This window comes from Sus scrofa, chromosome 17, assembly GCF_054392235.1.
Source record: "Sus scrofa isolate SSC_HxYL_T2T_F1_AM1 chromosome 17, Sscrofa_HxYL_maternal_Yorkshire_Landrace_v2.0, whole genome shotgun sequence".
NCBI classification, from domain to species: domain Eukaryota; kingdom Metazoa; phylum Chordata; class Mammalia; order Artiodactyla; family Suidae; genus Sus; species Sus scrofa.
Window position 1 is genome coordinate 33,952,490 of NC_139399.1, and position 23,140 is coordinate 33,975,629.

At 47.2% G+C, this 23,140-nt stretch overlaps 1 protein-coding gene across 45 annotated transcripts in view; it reads right to left on the reverse strand.

The window, feature by feature from the left end:
* Positions 1–2,733: 2,733 nt before the first annotated feature.
* Positions 2,734–23,140, reverse strand: part of DZANK1 (double zinc ribbon and ankyrin repeat domains 1) — a 68,015-nt gene continuing 47,608 nt past the window's right edge. For 8 of the 45 annotated variants that reach the window (XR_002340110.2, XR_014832862.1, XR_002340106.2 and 5 more), the window contains 9 exons: positions 20,848–20,951; positions 18,867–18,941; positions 16,413–16,509; positions 15,596–15,693; positions 13,013–13,093; positions 11,974–12,101; positions 4,611–5,674; positions 4,433–4,533; positions 2,734–3,715 (listed from right to left, as the gene is read on the reverse strand). Coding sequence is in view for 17 of the 45 variants with exons in the window: in XM_021078190.2 (XP_020933849.1) it covers positions 3,586–3,715; positions 4,433–4,507; positions 11,974–12,101; positions 13,013–13,093; positions 15,596–15,693; positions 16,413–16,509; positions 18,867–18,941; positions 20,848–20,951 (788 nt within the window). In the remaining 28 variants the exon portion in view is untranslated. Of the gene's footprint in view, positions 4,069–4,432; positions 4,534–4,610; positions 5,675–11,973; positions 12,102–12,869; positions 13,094–15,595; positions 15,694–16,412; positions 16,510–18,866; positions 18,942–20,847; positions 20,952–23,140 lie in introns of all 45 variants that reach the window. The other 37 variants (XM_021078190.2, XM_021078186.2, XM_021078187.2 and 34 more) reach the window with 7 other exon arrangements.

The window sequence follows — 23,140 nt, forward strand, 5'->3', positions numbered from 1 at the left end:
GAGAAGGTAACAGTGACATTGTGGAGCTCCCACTGTGGCTCAGCAGAACGAATCTGACTAGTATCCATGATGATGCAGGTTCGATCCCTGGCCTCGATCAGTGGGTTAAGGATCTGGCGTTGCCATGAGCTGTGGCATAGGTCACTGACTCAGCTTGGATCTGGAGTTGCTGTGGCTGTGGTGTAGGCCAGCGGCTACAGCTACAATTCAACTGGGAACCTCTACATGCTGCCGGCACAGCCCTAAAAAGACCCCAAAAAAAAAAAAAAAAAAAAAAAAAGACATTGTGATAGAGGCTATGATGGTGTGTTTGTGTCAACTTGTCTAGGCCCCAGTCCCCAATTATTCAATCAAACACTAACCTAGGGGTTGCTGGGAAGGTATTTTGTACGTGTGATTACAGTTCATAATTAGCTGACTTTAAGGGAGATTCCCCTCACTGCTCTGATTCAATCAGTTGAAAGGCCTTAGACGCAGAACTGAGACCTCCCTGGAGAAGAGGAAACTCTGCAGGTGGCCAGCAGCTTCCGCTCAAGCCCAGGAAGTGCACCTGTCCTGAGGACTCTGGACTTGCCCTTCCTGGCTGGCTCTCACCTGGTGGCTGAGCTGAAGCTATCAAGATGCAGCAGGACACAGGCCTCCTCTCCAGTGCACACCTGGGGATGGCTGGGCTCTGGCTGAGCTGCAGGCCCGCCAGCTTCTCCTCGGAACCATCCTGCTCCTTCCTTTCACATGCATGGATCCCCCCTAAACACACATCCTCTTTTGTCCCACGCTGTGTCAGCATCTGCTGCTGGAGAGCCCACCCCAGAACAAGCTCCGTGGAGAACGGCCCCAGGATCTCCTACACGACACCAGTGACCATGCGGAGAGGGAGGGAGACGTGTCCCAGGGGTTTCTTTCGGCTCCGCTCATCCCTATGTGGTGCCCACTTTCCTTCCCCACTGCTGACTACGGCGCATCTGAGCCACAATCAGACTCACTCGATCCCACAGCCACCCACAGTCTAATGACTTTATCATAAAGTCCTTACTAAATAGAGTGGCTTGGCGCCCTTATCAAGCCCTGATACACTCTCATTAGGCAGAGAAAAATAGAGCCTCATAAAGGACAAAAAGAAATCCATGATTTTTTAAAACAGGCCCTAACTTAAAACACAGATTTTTTTTTTTTTTTTGCTTTTTAGGGCCACACCTGCAGCATATGGAGGTTCCTAGGCTAGGGGTCCGATCGGAGCTATAGCTGCTGGCCTACACTACAGTAACAGCAACACCAGATCTGAGCCACGTCTGTGACCTACACCACAGCTCATGGTCATGCTGGATTGTTAACCCACTGAGCAAGGCCAGGGATGGAACCCACAACCTCATGGGTCCTAGTCGGATTCATTTCCATTGTGCCACGACGGGAACTCCTAAAACATGGATTTGATTCCAGTTTTCTTCCAACCACGTAGTTCAGTGTTGATGTGGTTTTTTTGTTTGTTTGTTTTTGTCTTTTTAGGGCTGCACCTGGGGCATATGGAGGTTCCCAGGCTGGGGTCTAATCGGAGCTGTAGCTGCCAGAGCTACAGCAACACAGGATCCGAGCCGCGTCTGTGACCTACACCACAGCTCACGGCAATACCGCATCCTAACCCACTGAGCAAGGCCAGGGATCAAACCCACAACCTCATGGTTCCCAGTCGGATAACCACTGAGCCACAACGGGAACTCCTCGATGTTGATGTTTTATGTAACCTTGTAGAAGTTCATCAAGAAGTTCCTGGTTGGAACTTGTGCTGTGGCATCTTAAGTATTAAGCTACCCGTTTACTTTTTAGATGAGGTTAGATCCTGAAAGAGTGAGATTCAAGGGTGATTCGTGTAGGCTGTGGGCCTTAGTGAGAGAAAAGGGCCCTGGTGTGAGGGGTCAGGTATGGCTTGGGATTCCTGCGCCTGGCAGCTGGCACCAGGAGGGCCGCAGGTAAGGAGGGAGGACTCTCCCCCGGGAAGTGTGGAAAATGCAAGGAAGCGTGGTTCCTGCACCTGGGGTATGAAAGCGACACCCAAGAACCCCAAGGGGGTGGTTTCTGGAATCCACAGGTTCATGGGGCTCCCTGCTCCCTGAGGGCTGGGGAATCGGTCTTGGACACCACACCTTCCTCCTGGACTGTGGATTCCAGAGCCCACGGGGTGCAGCCACAGGGTGGCTGGAGCCCTAACCCACCCTCCTGGGAGGTGGCCGCTGCGTCACTTCCACCTTCTGAATCACCAACCTTGTGCAGTTTTTCCTGCAGCCAACCCTGAACTCAACCTTACACAAAGAGAATGCTGGGAAAGGTCATCCCGGCCAAGACACGGAGACACAGTGCAAACCACCCAGACCCCAATCCAGACGGCCACACTCCACGGGGCTCTCTGGACACTGGTGACCCTCACATGTGACCCAGGAAGCCAGGGTCGATGCCGCCCAATCCTGCATTGGGGTGGGGGGGCCTCGGGTCTGACACTACACATCTCTCCCTGCACAAAGTCACCCAACCTGGGGAGATAAAGTGCTGGGGGGTGATGCCAGCAGCCGCCCGGACAGAGCCTATTACTCACTGTCCTGAACTAAATACTCGAAATTAATGAATATCCTATCGACGAGTGTTAACAGAAACCACTTAGAGACTCCGCAGCTGCAGCAGCGTTACCCCCCCCCCCAAGAAAGAACCGACAATGTGAAAAAAGAAATGGATCCAAATCACACATTCCTGCGATTGGTTTATTTGAAGCTTACTTGGCAACCACAGAACAGACCGGAACAAGAGGAATATTGAGGAGTTCGGCTTAGGGGAGAAACTTTTCAATAAGCTCAATCTTTTATCTACTAATTTGGTACCACTTACAAGACATTTTAGGCACAAGAACATGCAGGGTAGTGTGGGGTTTCCCACTAGTTGTCTTACCAGAGGGGAAAGAATAAATGAGTGTCACCTCTATTATTTACGTCTTACGTATACGCTACACGAACACGAATGTACACAACACACAAGTGCTTCTACAATCCTAAACTACTCCTGGAAAGACACAGTTGACACTGGCATCACTGGCTGCTTCTGCAGAGGGGACATGGGGGCTGTGGGACAGGCACGGGAGGGAGACTCTTCACTACACAATATTTTAGACTTTTTAGCTCAAAGCCATAGGTAACTAGGATCTACTGGGGAAAAAATTTTAAATTAAAAGCAAGTTCGAAGACAAGCAGCAATACACCACTGAAAGCATACGTTAGTTAAGCTCATCACCATCCAGGGCATGTTGGGGAAATACTCGTGATATTGGTGGCTTATATGATCACATAATGTTTTTTTTGTGGACATGTCTGTGGCATGCAGAAGTTCCTGGGCCAGGGATGGAACCAGCGCCACGGCAGGGACCCGAGCTGCTGCAGTGACGATACTAGATCCTTAACCACTAGGCCACCAGGGAACTCCAATTTTTAAAAATCTTAGGAGTGCCTCTCAACCTCAGTTTCTAAAGCTCAAATACACATTGCGGAAAGAAGCGGACAAAGACTAGCTAGAGCTGGGTGGTTTCTTTAACGGAGGCCTGCGGGGCCCTCAGGGCTCACGGTCATCCAGGCCGAGCTGAGCAGCAAAGAGCGAGGTGACAGGCTCATCCGCGGCTTCCAGAGCCAGGTCGTATGCTGTCTGGCCTCGCGCATTCTTCTTCTGGACGCTCGCATTGCATCTGCAAAGGAAATAGGGGTGAACTGAAGCACGTGGATCCCTGAACCCAAGGGTCTAAGCCCTTCCTGCCACGGAGGCCAGCCTGGGAGCTCGTGGCCCCCCTTCCCAAACCTTCCCCAAGAGGCCACTGTGACCCAGCTCTGGAAGGCAGCTCTACCCTGAGACCTTCTGAGGGGCTCTGTGATTTCAAATGTCCAACACCAATCCTGGCCGTGGGTTCCCACTGAGTCAATGTCCCACAACCAAGTGGGTTTAAGGGGGCAATGTTTTTACTGTGGTTTTTTGTTTTTTGTTTTTTAAACTCTCTTTTTGGTCTTTTTATAGCCACACCTGCAGCACGGGGAAGTTCCCAGGCTAGGGGCTGAATCAGAGCTAGAGCCGCTGGCCTACACCACAGCCACAGCCACGCCAGATCCAAGCCACATCTGCCACCTATGCCGCAGCTTGCAGCAATGTCGGATCCTTAACCCACTGAGCGAGGCCAGGGATTGAACCCTCATCCTCGAGGATACTAGTTGGGTTCTTAACCTGCTGAGCCACAAGGGGAACTCCTCATGGCGCCTTTAAAAGCCCTTAGTGCCCTAGGAGCCATGGTCGGATGGTGACCCCTATTCACTGGGTTAGCTGTTCAGGAGCCAGGACTGGCTAACATCCTTATGGGTCAACTCAGGGAATCACTGTGGCATCAGAAGTGTCCCTCAGAGGCCAAGGAACGTACCGCAGTAAGGCAGCGATGCACTCCATTCCTGCCCGGCCAAGCAGGGTTGCTTCATGAAGAGCTGTATTTTGGAGCCTGTTTGGAGGGGAGAAAATCTCTGGCTAAATCCTTGGTTAGTGTCCTCAAGAAGCTGGGGAGGGAGCAGGTGACCAAAGAGGCATTGGGTTCACCCACTGACCTGCTTTTTAGGGCCACGCCTGCGGCATATGGAAGTTCCCAGGCTGGGATCAAATCAGAGCTGTAGTTGCCGGCCTACGCCACAGAAAGAGCAACACCAGATCCAAGCCACCTCTGCGACCTACATCACAGCTTATGGCAATGCTGGATCCTTAACCCACTGAGTAGGGCCAGGGATCGAACCTGCATCCTGATGGATACTAGTCAGGTTCGTTACCGCTGAAACATGATGGGAACTCCTCACTGATCTATTCAACTAAGCCAGGAAAAGCTCCTGACTCTCCCCTCTCTGCTTCTTTCCTTGGAGGATTTGGAGGGTAAACATTGATGACCAGCCAGAAAATGAAAAGCTGTCAACATGTTTATTGTTTCAAAGTGAGAAACCCCACAAGGATCTGGTTAGTAGTCAATTTAATAAGTGCTAATAAAAACTAGGTTAGTATATTTCCTGCAAGAGTTTATGGAACGTGTTGGACATGGTCTCACCCTTAGCTTGAACCTCTTGGGCGCTGTCCACATGACAATAACCTTATAGTGCTGAGACTCCTATTCTTTTTTTTTTTAGAGCTGTATCCACGGCACACGGAGGTTCCCAGGCTAGGGGTCCAATCGGAGCTGTAGCCACCGGCCTATGCCACAGCCATAGCAATGCCAGATCTGAGTCACATTTGCGACCTACACCACAGCTCACGGTAACCCACTGAGCGAGGCCAGGGATCGAACCCGCAACCTCATGGTTCCTAGTCAGACTCATTTCTACTGTGTCACGGTGGGAACTCCTGAGACACCTCTTCTTGAGTAGGGACAATGACCTTGGCTTCAGTGAGTTTGGCTTGTATAATAAGAAAATAAACAGCAATCACAGAATGCAGAGGGCAGGCCTGAGGGGTCAGACAGCATATTTCACTATGTGCCAGAATATCTTTCCACCTTACCTGGCCAGCTTTGACCCAGTGAGGGAGCAGAGGATGGCTGAAATGGAGGACGGGGTGGTACCTGCATTCTAGAACTCACGAGAGGCTCCTGATCGGAAATGGCGGGAGTGATGGAAGGTGAGAGTCATGGCTGAAGACAGAAATGAGATGAGCAGCTGAAGGTCTGCATTCTCCTGTTCCCTGATCCTTCTCTTAACACCATCACCCCATTCCCTGTACCTGCAGCCATAAATTTATCCCAATGGACAAAAAGTATGGTGGCCTCTTTTCCGAAGGAGATAAACAGAACTTCTGGTGAGAACCAGGCCAGCATCTGCCACGCCCAGAGGGAAGGCTCCCACTTCCAGCCTTCATATACCCACACCGCCAGCCCCCTGCCAGTTGATAAACTATAGTCATACACTCAGATTTCCCGCCCATCTAGCCCATTCCCCATGCTCAAATACCTGAGAAAAACTTGTAGCAGCAAAGAGAAAAACCAAGATATATAAATATAAGAAATTTAAAATGACTGAAGACAATATTAAAAATAAGACTATATGTGAGGAAGAAACAGAGCAAAAAAGGGTTTTTAGAAAGTAAAAATATGACTATTGAAATAAAAGTATTCAGTAGGAGGGTCAAGAAAATCTCTTAAGAAATTCCCATTGTGGCTCAGTGGTAACTAACCCAACTAGTATCTATGAAGAAATGGGTTCAATCCCTGGCCCTGCTGAGTGGGTTAAGGATCTGGCATTGCCATGAGCTGTGGTGTAGTTTGCAGATGTGGCTTGGATCCCACATTGCTGTGGTTGTGGTGTAGGCCAGCAGCTACAGCTCTGATTCAACCCCTAGCCTGGGAACTTCCATAGGCCAAGGGTGTGGCCCTAAAAAGTAAAAAAAAAAAAAACAAAAAACAAACAAACAAACAAACAAAAAAAAATACACACACATACACACACAAAAAAAAAATCTTAAAACTGACAGAAAAAGGGAGATGAAAAACATGGGGAAAAAAGACAAAAACAGACAGAGGGGATCAATTCAAGAGGTCCATCATCCAACTAGTAAGAATTCTAGAAAGAGAGAATAGAAAAGATGCAGGGGAAAAATACCAAAGAGATAATAGAAGAAGTTTTCCCAGGGCTGAAGAAATACATGACTTTTCAAAATGAAGGGGTCAAGGGGATGAATGAAGGACCCCACACATCAAAAAAAAAAAAAAAATACCCTTGTGAAATTTTAGGACATCAAGAATAAATGCTTCCAGAAAGAACAAACAGGTCATAAAACAAGTAAGAATTTGCTATAGAATTTTCATGGGCAGCTCTGGATGCTGGAAATCATGAGAGCAAGGCTCACTAAGACTTGAGGAAAAATTACTTTGAACACAGAAATCAATATCAAGGTATTAGTCAAGAGTGAAGACATAAGAAAGTCATTTTTGACATTCAAGGACTTAAAAGTTTTCATCTATATATGCTTTCTGAAGAAGTTCCTAAGACCACACTATAGCCTGACAAGGGTCAAAACCAAGAAAGAGGAAAATGTGAACAATAACTACAGATAGATTCCAGTGGGAAAAAATTCCCATGATGACCACTGTTTAGCAGGGCCAGAGAGCTGTCAGGCAAAACCCAAGCAGGAAGTATACTCCAAGAAGAATGTCTCTAAGAATAACAGTGTTGAAAAAGTGAGAAACCAGATAGGATTATGGATGGGGTGAAGGCATGTTCTTTTTCTAACCAGAAAAAACAAAGGCAATCAGCAATTCCAGGAAAATCAAAGACACACAAAAATGCAAGTTATTCATGGTTTATGAAAGAAAATGAAATGTGACCTGATTCTGAATCATTTATGGTGTGTAAGGAGAATCCACTAGACATTTCTGGTAAGAAAACTGTACTCTGAGTGGCCTAAGTGCTGTTATCTTGAACCCACAAACAAAAAAATCAGAGTATACCAATGAATGATAACTATGTAGCTATTATAATGCAATTGCTCTTTGTGCCTTTCAACTATTGGAATCAACCTATGGATGAAGAATAGATGTCTCCATTAGGTTAACACAGGTAAATATAACTGTGATTAGCACTGTAAAAATAAGCGCATACTACCAGAAGTTGTGAGGTGGAAGGAAAAGGAAAGCTAGTAGTTAAGGTAGAGAGCACTAGCATTCACTCGTGCACTTACATACATATGTCAGGTCCGTCAAGAGAAACCACTGAAAGCTGAGGATCAAAATCTAGGCGTTCAGGCATATCATTTATATTTGAACCATAATTAATGAACCAAAAACAGTAAGAGTGATCAAATCATGAAGGTGGGGTCAGCAAGGAAAATCACCATCTATCATAGCAAGAATCAACAGACAGTAAGCGTGCTACAGCAGGAATGATCAGTTTCAGTGCATTGTTTAGTGACAGAGAAGCAGCTGACTGCAGGGAGTTGTAAAACATTTTGATGCTGTTGTCCTTGGAGACAGCAACTGGAGATGAAGAAGGGAGGGCAGTGGAGGACTTCTAAGCACTTCTGTAGGGTTTCATTTGTTAAATTATGTCCACGTCTTTGAAAAAAATTGTGATTTGGTGTGTATGAATTGCTTTTTTTTTTTTTTTTGCTTTGTAGGGCTGCACCAGAGGCATATGGAGGTTCCCAGGCTAGGGGTTGAATCAGAGCTATAGCTGCTGGACTATGCCATAGCCACAGCAACATGGGATCTGAGCTGCATCTGTGATCTACACCACAGCTCATGGCAACGCTGGCTCCTTAACCCACTGAGTGAAGCCAGGGATTGAACCTCCAACCTCATGGTTACTAGTCAGATTCATTTTCTCTGCGCCACACTGGGAACTCCTAAATTGCTTTCAATAAACATACACAATTTAAGAACTATTTCTGCCAGACTAGTCATAAATAAGGCCATGGGAAGCTGATGAGACCAGAAATGAATGAGGAAGTTGGTGAGGAAACCCCCCAATACTTCTTTGTACCTAAAGTAGGTCTGTCCCAGACTAGCTCCAGGGGGTCTCTGGTCCTGGGGGTGGAGGTGGGGCCTTTCCTGACCACACCTCCCTCTCTTCTCTTACCTGGCTTTCTTTTCTTTGTAGCACTTATCATTCTCTGGAGTTAAAGATTCATTTGCTTACTTGTGTATTGTCTGTCTTCATCACAGCTGTATCTCCATCGCCTAGACGGTTGATCAGCACACAGTAGGTGCTCAGTAACCACGAGTGAAATGAATGCGTCAATGACAAGAATGAATATTCACAAACAAATTAAGGGAAGGCGGATTGCCTCCAAGATTGAAACGCACATGAATTGAAAGAGCTTCAGGTAAACACAGCTATGAGCCTCTCCATCGACCTGCGGAAGGATCCTCCTCTGGCTGATTTGGGCTCTGGAACCGGAACTGTCCAGTTAATGAGAAGGCTTTCCATTTTCCAAAGTAAATGAGAAACTTGGCACTTTCACTGGCTTTTGCTGCAAAAGAACTCTAAGAGTCCAACTACCCTAAATTTTTTTTCCCCTCTTTTTTGGCCTCTCTGCAGCGTATGGAGTTCCTGGGCCAGGAATCAGGTCTGAGCCTCAGTTGCGACCTAGGGTGCAGCTGCAGCAACACTGGATTCTTAACCCACTGTGCCAGGCTAGGGATTGAACCTGTGTCCCAGTGCTCCAGAGACACCACTGATCCCATTGTGCCATAGTGAGAACCCCCACCCCAATGGTTTTAGAGCTTATCTAATTTTAGATCTTATCATTCATGTAATTCCACCTAACTTACTGGCCAAGGCTCCTGGTGTTAAGTATATCTGAGTGGTGCAATCGGCTAGTTTTTCCTCATAATTCTCCAGAAGCAATAAGTGAACATGGCAAAGCCATGTGCCTTTTTTCTTTTTTTTTTTTTTTTTTTGGTCTTTTTTTTTTGCCATTTCTTGGGCCGCTCCCACGGCATATGGAGGTTCCCAGGCTAGGGGTCCAATCGGAGCTGTAGCCACGGGCCTACGCCAGAACCACAGCAACGCAGGATCCGAGCCGCATCTGCAACCTACACCACAGCTCACGGCAATGCCACATCCTTAACCCAGTGAGCAAGGGCAGGGATCGAACCCTCAACCTCATGGTTCCTAGTCGGATTCGTTAACCACTGCGCCATAACGGGAACTCCAAAGCCATGTGCCTTTTGATAGAATTTCCATTACTTTCCAGAGATCTGCATTTTGTTTCTAAACAAATAGTTTCCCCAAGCAATCAAGATTTGGGGATCAGCCTTCATACGGCTGTTGCTGGGGGTATATTATTATTAGTTTGATCAGATCAACATAACTGACCTGTTAGGCACAGGGCCCCGGGGTCAGAGGCAGGTGAGTCCCATGTCCAACAGCACTGTGAGGCCATCTCCTTACGAGGGCTGGGCTGGGCTGCCTCTTCACATCTCTCTGTTTGGAAGGACAGCCTCTGGATCCTTGCTACCCAAAACTGTGGCACCTGCACCACTGGCATCTCCTGGGAGCTTGTTAGAGATGCAGAATCTCAGCCTCAATCCCACCCAGATCTACGGAATGTGCATTTTAAAACACATTAGGTGATTTCTCTACATAGGAAAGTCTGGGAACTTACCAAGTTCATCTTCCTAGAGTATGGCTCAGTGAAAGAACACATCTGCCCTTTCTTTACGTGAAAACTTGGGCTTGGGAAGACTTGATAACATCTATTAACAGCAACAGAACTTAAATCCAGTTCTGGAGTTCCCGTTGTGGCTCAGCAGTAACAAACTAATATCCATGAGGACTCGGGTTTGATCCCTGGCCTTGCTCGTGGGTTAAGGATACGGCATTGTTGTGGCTGTGGTGTAGGCTGGCAGCTGTAGCTCTAATTCAACCCCTAGCCCGGGAATTTCCATATACTGCAGATGTGGCCATTTAAAAAAAAAAAAAAAAAAAAAAAAAAAAGGCAGCTACTGTCCAAAAGCAAACAGATTTGGAGTTTTCTTGTGACACAGCAAGTTAAGGATCCAGCGTTTTCACTACACTGCAGAGGCTTGGGTTGCTGCTGTGGCTCAGATTTGATCCCTGGCCCTGAACTTCCACATGCTGGAGGCTCAGACAATAACAAAACAAATCGAAAACAAACAGCATTTGTTTCTGTGTCCCTCTCCTTGTGAGACCTTGAATCTGTGTTGCCAAACTCTGCTGGTAAGAGGTGTCCTTAGCCATTAAGCTAAATATGAGTTTATTCTGGTAAGAAAGATAGAAACGTGGGAACCAGAAGCCCAAGGGAGAGGCTTTCGGCTCTCGGCCCAGGTACTTGACAGACTGTACCTGGTAGAGAGACCACCTAGGCTGCTTCTCCCTATTAGTTAAACAGGCTGGGGGCGGGGGGAGGGAAACAGCAATTTAAACCTTTTTTTTTTTGTCTTTTTTGCCTTTTCTTGGGCTGCTCCCGTGGCATATGGAGGTTCCCAGGCTAGGGGTCTAATCGGAGCCGTAGCCACCGGCCTACGCCACAGCCACAGCAACTCGGGATCCAAGCCGAGTCTGCAACCTACACCACAGTTCACAGCAAAGCCGGATTGTTAACCCACTGAGCAAGGGCAGGGACCGAACCCGCAACCTCATGGTTCCTAGTCGTTTTCGTTAACCACTGCGCCACAACGGGAACTCCTAAACCTTATTTAATTCAAAGTCACTGAGCCTCTTTTAGAGGCAAGTCAGAGCTCTGGGTGGCCATCCGCAGAGCCCTGGGATGATGGAGGCTTGAGGTCACGTGCCTGGGTCTATGCGTTTCAGCTGTGGGCAAAGGCCAGGTCCACCCAGGTCTAAAACCTTCAAACTAATGAACATAAGCCAGACGTAACAGAATTGGCTCTCAGTGGAAAAATCTGCTTCCCTCTATTGGCATAAACGGAAATGAAGAAGAGATCTCTGTACTCTATTTGGGGCGAGGGCCTCCAGTCTCTCTTTCCCTCCCCTCCCCCAACTCCTCGTGAGCTAAATTTTGCTAACTGTAACCATGATAAGGCAGTAGGAGTGACAAAGAGCTATTACACACCATTCAGACAGACCCTGTAACCTTGTAGAAGCAATGCAATGAGATCACAGGTGAATAAATGTCAATTTATAGAATGATGATGAAGCAAAAATGGAGACTGAACACCTGAGGGAAATAGGTCGGAGGTGCTGGCCCCACAACAGTATAAATTCACGAACTAACAAAACAGATCATTTTTATAAAAGCTACTAAAAATCAGACAATCTGAGAGTCCATTTTAAAAACTTTCTTTTACCCAGTTTTGGAAAATAGAAACAGTTAAGTCTATTATTAAGGCCAAAATGGGCTAAAATGTTCAAACTAAACAGGGCGTGCACTGATTCTGCTCAGCAGAGCCCCCGAGGCACCAGCTGGCTGCGACATGGAACCAGCACCCTCCCTCCCTTGAGTTTTACTTACGGTCCCCACTGCTGGTCCACGTCTGCTCCTCTCTGCACAAGAACCGGAATCGCTTCATGGTGCTTGTTCATGACAGCTGTGCTAAGGACGGGGCGGTCCTCACTGTCACTGCAGTTGGGGTCTGCTCCCTGCAGGATGTGGAAAAGGACAAACTCGCCATAAAAGCCCACACTCACAGCATCCACTCCCCATTCCAGGTAACAAACATCCCAATGGAACTAAACTGCTTTAACTCAAAAGAGAGGAGAAGCAGAAGCAGACAGAGCTGCCGGGTCACGTGAGAAACAAAAGCGGAGCTCCCCTGGCAGGAGGGTCAGGCACCCAGACAACCTTGCTTCTTTAGGACACAGGAAGGTCGCACAGGGTCACAGACCAGGGATGCTGTCCACCTGCCTACATGTTATTTCAGCTCCTGTGCACTTTCCGTTTTTTGTTTTTTCGTTTTTTCCCCATTAAAAATTAGCAGAGTTCCCATTGCAGCTCAGCAGTAAAGAACCCGACTAGTATCCATGAGGATGTGGGTTCAATCCCTGGCCTTGCTCAGTGGGTTAAGGATCCAGCATTGCCATGGGCTGTGGTGAAGGTAGCAGATGTGGCTAGGACTCTGTTGCTGTGGTGCAGACCAGCAGCTGCAGCTCCAACGCAACCCCTAGCCTGGGAACGTCCATATGCTGCAGGTGAGGCCCTAAAAGAGGCAGGAAAAAAAAAAGCCCACAGAAAACAAATATTAGCGGAGTTCCCTTGTGGCACATCAGGCTAGGGACCCAGTGTTGTCACTGCAGTAGCTCAGGTTGCTGCTGCGGCTCGGGTTGGATCCCTGGTCCAGGAACTTCCACACGCTGTGGGGATGGCCAAAAACACTAGCAACAAGTAACAATTAATGTAAAGTTTTTGACTAGCCATTGAGCCCACTTCCAGACAGTTTTGAGTTAAACGGCACTGTGATGATCATAATACAGAACAAAACCTCCATCTGAAAGAGACAGAGGCGGAACACCAGGCTGAGGTCCTGGGAGAGCCTTGCTGTGGTTGCACTGACCTCATCAAGCAGCTGTTCCATCACAGAGGCTCTTCCTTCCCCCGCTGGTCCAACTTCCTTCAGCAGGAGCATGTTTTCAGGCTGCAGGATTACAGAATGCGGTCATTGCCAAGGCCGTAAAATACGTTTACTGTCAAGTCCCACCTGGTTCAGGCTCAACCTTCAGGGCAAATGTTTCTTCTCCCAGGTAAGTCCTGAACCCCTGGGGCAGGTGTGTGATGTGGTATGTGTGTGTGTGGTCTTTCACAGCCAGCAGCACAAATAAACACATCTAATGTAAATCTTGCCAGTCTCTGAAGCCTTGCCTTGGGGAGAGACACCCCACTGACACTGTTTCCTGTTATGAAGGACAGGATGCAGTGAGAAACCTCACAAAAACCCAGAAACGCCACACTAATATCATTGTGACTATCTCTAGGCAGAGCAACCAGGTGAATCCTAACATTTTCTTTGCACACTTTAAAAGGTGTTCAGGGGTTCCCGCTGTGGCTCAGTGGTAATGAACCTGACTAGTATCCATGAGGATGAGGGTTCAATCCCTGGTCTTGCTCAGTGGGTTAAAGGATCTGGCATTGCCATGAGCTATAGTGTAGGTTGAAGATGCGGCTTGGGTCTCATGTTGCTATGGCTGTGGCATAGGCTGGCAGCGGCAGCTCCAATTCAACCACTTGCCTGGGAACTTCCACATGCTGCAAAAATAAAATAAAATAAAAAGGTGTTCAAATTAGCCTAAGTATGATCCTGCCTATGGAGAACTCCTGCTGCAGGCCGGGTGCTAGTGTGAGCCTCTGAGCGGTACCAGGGCCTGGCTTAACTGAAGGTGGAGGGAAGCACTGACACTGAGTCCACCTCCGTCTCCATCTCAGGCAGAGATGACACTGTGTCCGTCTCCATCTCCGGCGGAGACCCCAGCCTTGGGCTCATCACTAAGCACGTGTGTTCCCCTACCGCAGCCAAAGAGGTTGACCAGGGCAAGAAGGTGGATGAGCACAGGCACCCACTGTCTCTTTCTCCAAAGCTCCCATTAAAACTATTCACAGTCTATATTCTCGAAGAACAAAACAGCCATGGGAAACTCTGAAAGGGTACCATCCATGGATCAGAAATTGGGAGGAATCCCAAAGATTCCAAGCAGATGGAATGGGACTGACAGGGAAGTCAAAGCCAAGAAGAAAACTGGGTGCAGACCCAAAGGTATGTGTTCTCTCCCAGGAGCCCTGCAGATGCCCAGGGTGCATCAGCAGGAGGGCAGATACTGGGCGCAGCTGAATTCACAGCATATTAGTAAAAGGCTTTGTGAAGAGATAAGATGGCAGGTATCCCCCGCCTCTCCCCTGAAGAAGAGCAGGAGGCTTTGCTCTCTCCTTAAACCCTGATACTATTTTCCAGACAGCCCAACAAAGGCTTCTACTGGGAGCACTGGGGTTCGAGAAGGACAGAGCCCAGGCCTCTATGACAGGCACGGAAAGGGTCTGGAGAGCCGGGAAGGAATGGAAAAACACCAGAATATTCTCACCGCCCTGCTCAGCACCAGGGGAAAGACCTTCCTACAAAGTCAGGGACTCCCAGCCCACCTGCCCTCCACCCACACAGACCTCAAGCCCACATTCTCGTGCTGGGGACCCAGGCTGGGCTCCTGTGCCAATTCAACCAGACCTTCATTTGTCAATACGACCTGACAACCAAGGGTCATCACATATTTGAAACAAACCAAAGGCAAGAAAGAGAAAGATGAACAGATGGAATTGACCCCAGAGGAAACAGAGGTGATTGGGGAAACTGAGGAGAACTTTACAATAATTTCAATGAATCATCTTGAGAGATTTTTAAAAGATTCTGTCTCCATAAAATAAAAACTGTTAGAAAAATGGGAACAGAAAATAAAAAAGTATTCATCCATTTTTTTCCTTTTTTTTTTTTTTTGTCTTTTTGTCCTTTTGAGGGCCATACCCACGGTATACAGAGGTTTCCAGGCTAGGAGTCCAATCGGAGCTGTAGCCGCTGGCCTACACCACAGCCACAGCAATGCCAGATCCGAGCCTCGTCTTCAATGCACACCACAGCTCATGGCAACACCGGATCCTTAACCCACTGAGCAAGGCCAGGGATTGAACCCAAAACCTCATAGGTCCTAGTCGGATTCATTTCCACTGCGCCACGACAGGAACTCCTTTTTCCTTTTTTTCAACTCAATGAATTTTACTATTTATAGTTGTACAACCATCATCACAACCCAAATATTCGTCCATTTAAAAAACAGTCTCAGAGTTTCCATCATGGCTCAGCGGAAACAAATCTGACAGGCATCCATGAGAATGCAGGTTTGATCCCTGGCCTTGCTCAGTGTGTTAAGGATCCGGCGTTCCCATGAGCTGTGGTGTAGGTCGCAGATGCGGCCCAGATCCTGCATTGCTATGGCTGTGGCATAGGCCAGCAGCTACAGCTCCAATTTGACCCCTAGCCTGGGAACCTCCATATGCTGTGGTGGGGCCCTAAAAAGAACAACAAAAAAAGTCTCAACATAAAAAACATTAAATACACAGAATGAAGAAGACAGTGATAAAGATCAAGGTGTAAGCATACTGTAAGCTGCTGCTTTTCTTGAAACGCTTTGGTCTTGAAATTCTTGGACCTTGTGACTTTTTCGGCGCCGTCCGAGGAGCTCTGGCTGTAGTCACTCACTGCAACAACAGAGTCAAGGACAAAAATGATGCCCCCGCCGCCACTCCCCTCCTGTAAAGAGCCACTCTCCCACCATGCCCCTCTCAAGAGGTCAGAGGGAGAAAAAGGCTTTTATAGAAATGTCTATTTGATGAAAACTGGCAGGAACTGGAGCTGTTCCTCTTGGTCCAAAACCAGACGATGGGTGGAAGAAGAGAGAATAAAACGGACTACAGTTTTCAGGCCCCAATGAGCACCCCTTCCCCAATTTTATCTCCCTAATTCCGGTGAAAGACTTCAAAGGTCTCACCCCTGACTTCAGGGAGGCCAGAAGAATAACACAGATGGAACATGAGAGTCAGATATGTGGCTGGACTGGAAAATTTTAAGGAATTCTCTGCCATTCTTGCCAAGTCAGTGTGCTGTTTTTGCCAACTGTTTTTGTTTGTTTTGCTTTTCTTTTTTAATTATTACTTTTTCTTCCAGTTTTATTGAGATATAATTGACATATAGCACCATATGAGTTTCAGGTGAAAGCATCATGATTTGACTTAACATACGCCATGAAATGATTATCACTGCAAGTTTAATGAACATAATCATCTCATGTAGAAACAAAATTAAACAAAGAGGAAAAATTTTTTTTCCTCATGATGAGAACTCTTAGGATTTACTCTCTTAACCACATCCATCTATAACTGGTCAACTGTTTTGAAGTCGCCGGAAAAGTACAACTCACCCAAGCTGGACCTGCTGCCATACAGGCCGTTTGCACCCTCGGTGACACTGCTCAGAAAGTGGTCACTGAAGTTCACCGCCTTGTTTAGGTAAAGGTTCTGGCCAGTGAAAAAATTCAAGCACCATGAATGATGAGGCTGCCGGGTCCCAGCAGAAAGAATCATTCTGCTAAGCCGCCCCTCTTTTTGTTACTGTCATCTCTGTCTACCCCTGACACCTGGCCTTTCTTCCAGACACCTCCCTCAACACACGTGAGGATTTGTCCACTTTGCCTCTGAAATGACCCCTCAGTCTAGCCCCTTGTCTTACACTGACATCATTGCAACAGCCTCCGAGCAGGTTGCTGCCAGCCCACCTCTACTGTGGTTGCCCCAGCACCTTTACACAACTAATAAGTAGCTGTGTCCTTCTCCTGCTTAAAACCCTTGGAATTAGGGAGGCCTGATGGAGAGGCTTAGACTGCCTGGTTCTGCCACTAGCTTAGGGACCTTGGAAGGAGCAAGCTGCTTAACTTCTCAGAGACTCGAGTTTCCTTGTCAATAAAGTGGAAATATTATGCTCTGCCTCAAAGAGGTTATAGAAGTAAAACGGGGTTAAATGGATGTCTATAAAATGAGAGTAGATGATACACAGGCCAGACCCAGAGTCTGTATTCATCTGGATAGATTCCATAGCATAGCATCCTGCCGCCTCCCTCTGCCCCCCTGTAGCCATGAGGCTGCCTGACCTGCCTGAGGAACCACCTGTTGCTTCCTGAGTGCAGAACACACAGGCTAAGAAAAAACACATACTGTGAGTTCCCAGGTGGCTTAGCGGGTTAAGGATCTGGTGTTGTCACTGCAATGACTCTGGTTGGTTGGTTGGTTTCTTATTTGGCCGCCCCATGGCATGTGGAGTTTCCAGGCCAGGGAACAGATCTAAGCTGCTGTTACAACCTACACCACAGCTGCAGCAACGCTGGATCCTGAACTGCTGTGCCAGGCCGGGGATTGAACCCGCATCCTGGTGCTCCAGAGATGCTGCCAATCCTGCTGCACCACAGTGAGAACTCTGTGGCTCTGGTTATTGCTGTGGCACAGGTTCTGTCCCTGGCCCAGGAACTTCTGCATGTCACATGCACGTGGCCAAAAAACAATAAGAACACATGCACACTGATCCTGGGGACACCTCTCCCACTTCCACTTGAGAGACAGCATATTGCGGCTGTACGTGGTACCCACCTAGTTTCCCTTAACTGGTCAGTGTAACCCTCCCAGCTGTTGCACTGGATGTTAACAGCTCTCAGCTGCCCCCCCCCCTTATTCCCTAGAGGTGATGCCCCTACCCCCGCCTCAACTGAGGACAGGTGTGTCAAGTGACTCACACTCTAGAGCTCCTCTTGGATGCGGCTACAGCTAGACTTTCCTGTCACTCAGCCCCTCCTTGCCTTGTCCTGTGTGCCTCGGTCCCATTCTCCTGAAGCACCTGCCTGGCCCAAGCTCTGCTGCAGCCACTCAACCAAAAACACGGCATTTAGTGCTTTGCTTGGTTTCAAAGCCGGTTCATGTGCTTTTTCATGCTGGACACCCCCAGGCTCCCTGAGTGTCAGGCAGGGCCCATGAAACCCCAGTTCTGGAGGCACCAGGAGCACCTGCCGGATCATGGCGCTGCTGAGTTCCCCTCCTTCCCCCTGCCTTCTTCGCTCATCTTCTCAATCCACTAATTATCCTTTTGTATTGTTGTGACTTCTTGTCCGATGGAACTAAAGCTGTCAATATCAATCAGTTAACATCTGTCACACACACTTACGGGCTCTGTGGCAGTGTTTCTGTTGCCAAACAAGAGGGCAGATCAAGGGAGACATGTCCACAGAGTCTGGCTTATATTTATAGGCAAACAGGTCAAAGTACATATCAGCAAACATTTTTGTCAGTTTTTCGTCTATAATCAGGCCTCAGTGAGTATAAATAAGCCTGAGAGGACCAATAGGGTGGGTGATAATTCCTGTTCTTTTTTTTTTTTTTTTGCTTTTTTTTCTTTTAGGCCCATACCCATGGCATATGGAAGTTCCCAGGCTAGGGGTTCAATAGGAGCTCCAGCTGCTGGCCCATACCACAACCACAGCAACTCAGGATCTGAGCCACATCTGCAACCTACACCATAGGTCACAGCAACACCGGATCCTTAATCCACTGAGCAAGGCCAGGAATCAAACCCGCATCCTCATGGATATTAGTCAGGTTAGTTTCCGCTGCACCACAATGGGAACTCCTGAAAATTCCTGTTTTTACTGCACCTTTATGTGCCTTAAAATTGGCTTCTCTAAGGTTTAGGTCAGTTATTTACCTAAAGCTATGAAACTGCATGAAACTCTCCCTTTCTATGGATTATGCAGAAGCATTTCAATAAACTACAAGCTACAATTTACTGGGTCAGTCAATTCTCAAATGAACAACCTCTGATGGTTTTTACTCACCTTGTTTGAGACTTGAATGTAATTCAGCCTGATGCTGACTTCATAGCCATCCTCATGGACAGTAGCAGAGATAAGCTTGTAAAAAAGTGTTAGAGAGAATTTACAAATGTGGGGTGGGATTCAATGCCCTGAGCCACAGCCAAGAAACTCTGAGATGCTAAACTGTAAATGTAATCAAAGGTTTAACACAAAAGAAGACAGGAAAAGAGAAACAAAAACGAGATGAACACAGATAGGAAAATGGCCGACAAATCCAACCTTATCCATAATTCCACTAATTAGAAATGAAATTAATACTCCTATAATGGAAAAAAATAAAAATCATTACAAAATAAAATTAAAAAAAATACTCCAAAGAGCAGAAACTGTGAGATTAAGAAAGCAAGACCCACATTTATACTTTCTATAAGAGACACGTTAATCGAGCCACGTGTCTGCATGTCATCACCAAGAAAAAGATGTCCTGGAGAGGAAAGGGGGGCGGGGGAGGGGGCAGGCCTTGGGATCAAGTGCCAAGTATTCAGTTGAGCAGCCGTCTCTCTAAGTAGCCGGAGGAATTCAGATCACAAGGCTCAGAAAATGCTTTAAGGATCAGATAGTAAATATGTTGGGTCTCATGGGCCATGTGGTCCTTGCCATAGGAACACAAAAGCAACTACAGACAATAAGTAAATGAATGAGCACAGCTGTGAGTCAATAAAACCTGATTTACCAAACTGGGTGGCAGGCTGGATTTGTCTCACAGGCCATAGGTGGCAGACCCCTAGATTAGGCCAAAGAATCATTTAACCACCAAAATAGTTTATCCAAGGAACTTGAGCAATACCTGACGGTGACACAGTTTCCATGTTGGCCTACTTGGTGGCAGAGGAGGGGTGGCGGAGGCTGACTTTTAAAGGTTCTTTCTAGTCTCCTGACAGAGGAAAAGGGCTCCTCACAGATGTTTTTCTAGAACAGCAATGTCCTCTGGACCCGCTCTAAATCCTGAATCCCCTGAGGCCCAGAGTGCAGTCCTGGGCAGGTCACTGAATCTCTCTGAGCCAGTTTCCCTGGGTGTCAAATAAGGCTTGTTCTGCTTTTCTACTGCCAGGTAAAAGCTGCCCAAACTTAGCGACATTGAACAACCCCCTTTTTATTACGTTCACGGATTCTGAAGGCACAGCAGGGAGCTTGTCTTTGCTCCACATCAGAGGCCTCAGCTGGAAGGACTCGAACGGCTAGAGGTGGCTCCACTTGGGGGCTGGACCGACCTAGAGTCGTGTCACTCATCTGCCTGGCTCCTGAGCCTGGACGATGCGAGGACTGGGTCTGGCCAGGGCTGCAGACGGTGCAGCCATGGGCCTCTCAGAGCAGAGTGGCCAGGCTCCACGACGGAGTGCGGGAGGTGGGCACGCCACGCAGAGGAAGGCACGTGGCCTGCGTGACCAGCCTCGGGGGCCCAAAGCACCGCTTCCGCCAGGGTCTGCTAGTCCAGCAGTCACCAGCCCACCCAGGTTCAAGGTAAGGGGACACAGATTCCACCCTCTGAAGGGAAGGCTCTCAAAGAACGTGTGGGCATGTTTCACAAACTGCCAGAGTGGTGCTACTGCTACCTACAGGTCTGCTACGAGACTAGAGATGATGGGCACACGCAGTTAAGGAGTAACTGGTGACTCCTATGACCACTAGTTGTAGGGCAGCATTTAGTGCACAGTGTGGCTGGACTAAATTACTCTTTAAGCCCTGACCATCAGAATTCCCACCGCAGGAGGCATCTGAAAGCGTGACAGGTTCCCACGTTATAGTCCCAGGTCAGGTGCCCAGACGCAGACCCTGAGACAAGACATGTACAAGTGGTTTCCTTAGCGCTTGTGGGGAGGACAGTGAGGGAGCGTGCAGAGCAGGGCAAGCAAAGTGCAATTTTGGGAAAGCCCGCGGGGGTGACCTCGGCCAGACCCCATGGGACACTCTGGAGCGGAAGTTCCACTCAGAGGCCACCCACCTTTCCCATCCTGGGCTCTGCAATCAAGGCCCGGAATTCAGGGTTGTTCTGAGCATAAGACCGGAGGTGAGCGGCAATGTGGTCCACCTGTTTTCTCCAGTATCCTAAAGAGAGAGAGAAACCCGATCACACGGATGACTCCTCTGAGGTGTAGAAAGGAAAGTACTAGCATGTAACACATAAATTCTCAGAAAGCCGACTTCTCTTTGCCAGACTCTGTGATGGTTGTTACCTACTGAACCTCGGCTGTGTACTAGAATAAGCTTCATTTTTGCTCCCAGCTTTTTTTAAACACATGATTAATCATAGAATAGAATAGAATTTTAAAAAATACATATTTTGATCGCCACATATAGGGTCTTTTTCTTTTATTCTTTTTTTTTTTTTTTGCTACTCCTGCGGCACATAGAAGTTCCTGAGCCAGGGATCAAACCCATGCCACAGCAGTAACAACAAAGAGACAAAAACAGAGTTCCCTTGTGGCACAGAGGGTTAAGGACCAGTACTGTTACTGTAGTGGCTCAGATCACCACTGCAGTGTGGATTCAATCCTTGGCTGGGAACTTCCACTTGATGAAGATATGGCCAAAAAAAAAAGAAAGCAGTGAGAGAGAGATGAAAACAAAGATAAAAATTTTTCTTTTTGCTTTTTAGGGCCGCACCCATGACATATGGAGTTTCCCAGGCTAGGGGTAGAACTGGAGCTGCAGCTGCCAGCCTACACCACAGCCACAGCAACACGGGATCCAAGCTGTGTCTGTGACCTACACCACAGCTCACGGCAACACCAGATCCTTAACCTACTGAGCGAGGCCAGGGATCGAATCCACATCCTCATGGTTACTAGTTGGGTTCATTACCAAAGATAGAATCTTGAGAGCAGCAAGAGAGAAGTGACTCATCACACACAAAGGATCCACAACAGACTAAAAGCAGATTTCTAACCAGAAGTCATAGGGGCCAGAAGACATATCATATTCAAAGAGCTTAAAAAAAAAAAACAAACCCAAACCCTGTCATTCTATTCCCAGGAAAGCTATTCCCGGGAAAGCTATCTTTCAAAAATGAAGGTGAGATGAAGACATTACCAGATTTTAAAAAACGGAGGAAAGTCGTTGCTAGCAGATCCACCTTATAAGAAACACTAAAGAAAGTTCTTCAGGCTCAAAGCAAATGGCCCCAGACAGTAATGTGAATCCACACACAAAAGAACAAAGAGCACTGATGAAATAACTACATAATCATAAAAGACATTATAAATGCGTACTTCTTTTAACAAATATACAAAAAGAAATTTCATAAAATGATATGTATATAATTATAAAACTTGGTCTATGCCATACAGAAATGTAACATATTGGCCAATAACTGCACAGAGGAGGTAGATGGGAACAGAGTATTACTGGGTTATTCCAGTATTAATGACTCCAGATGGTAGCTCAAATCCATAGGAGTAAATGAAGAGAACTAGAAATAGGAAGAGAAAAAAAGCTAAAATAACGAAAGCCATTAATACATAAGACAGTTGGTCCTTGGACAACATGGTGGTTGGGGCACCAACCCTCTGTGTGGTCAAAATCCCTACATAACTTTACAGTAGGTGGTGCTCCATATACATGGTTCCACGTTCATGGATTCAACCAACTGTGGATCATGTAGTACTGGAGCAGGAATTTAGTGAAAAAAATCTGCGGATAAATTGTCTACACAGTTCAAACTCATGGTGTTCAAGGGTCAACAGTAGTTCTTTCTTCTTTCAGCATCTTAAAAGACCTAAGGGAATATAAAGTAATAAATAATAGTGTTTTGTTGAGTTTATAATATATATTGATGTAACATACATAAACAGGTAGTATTTTATATACACCTATAAAAGCAGGAAGAAAGAAGAGAGCTACAGGAAGTTCCCACTGCGGTGCAGCAGAAACAAATCCAACTAGTATCCATAAGGATGAGGGTTCGATTCCTGGTCCCTCAGTGGGTTGGGGATCCAGGGTTGCTCTGAACTGTGGTATAAGCCATAGACACAGCTTGGATCCCACATTGCTGTGGCTGTGGCTGTGGCCGTGGCTGGCAGTTACAGCTCCGATTTAACTCCTAGCCTGGGAACTTCCATATGCTTCCAGTGTGGCCTTAAAAAGCAAGAAAAAAAAGGGGGGTTGGTGAGAAAAGAGAATAGAACTATATAGGAGTGGCACTTCTATATTTTATTGGAATTAAATTACTAGAAATCTGAAACATATTCCGATAAGATTATAAAGTAAGCCCTAGAGCAACCACTTAAGGCAATAGC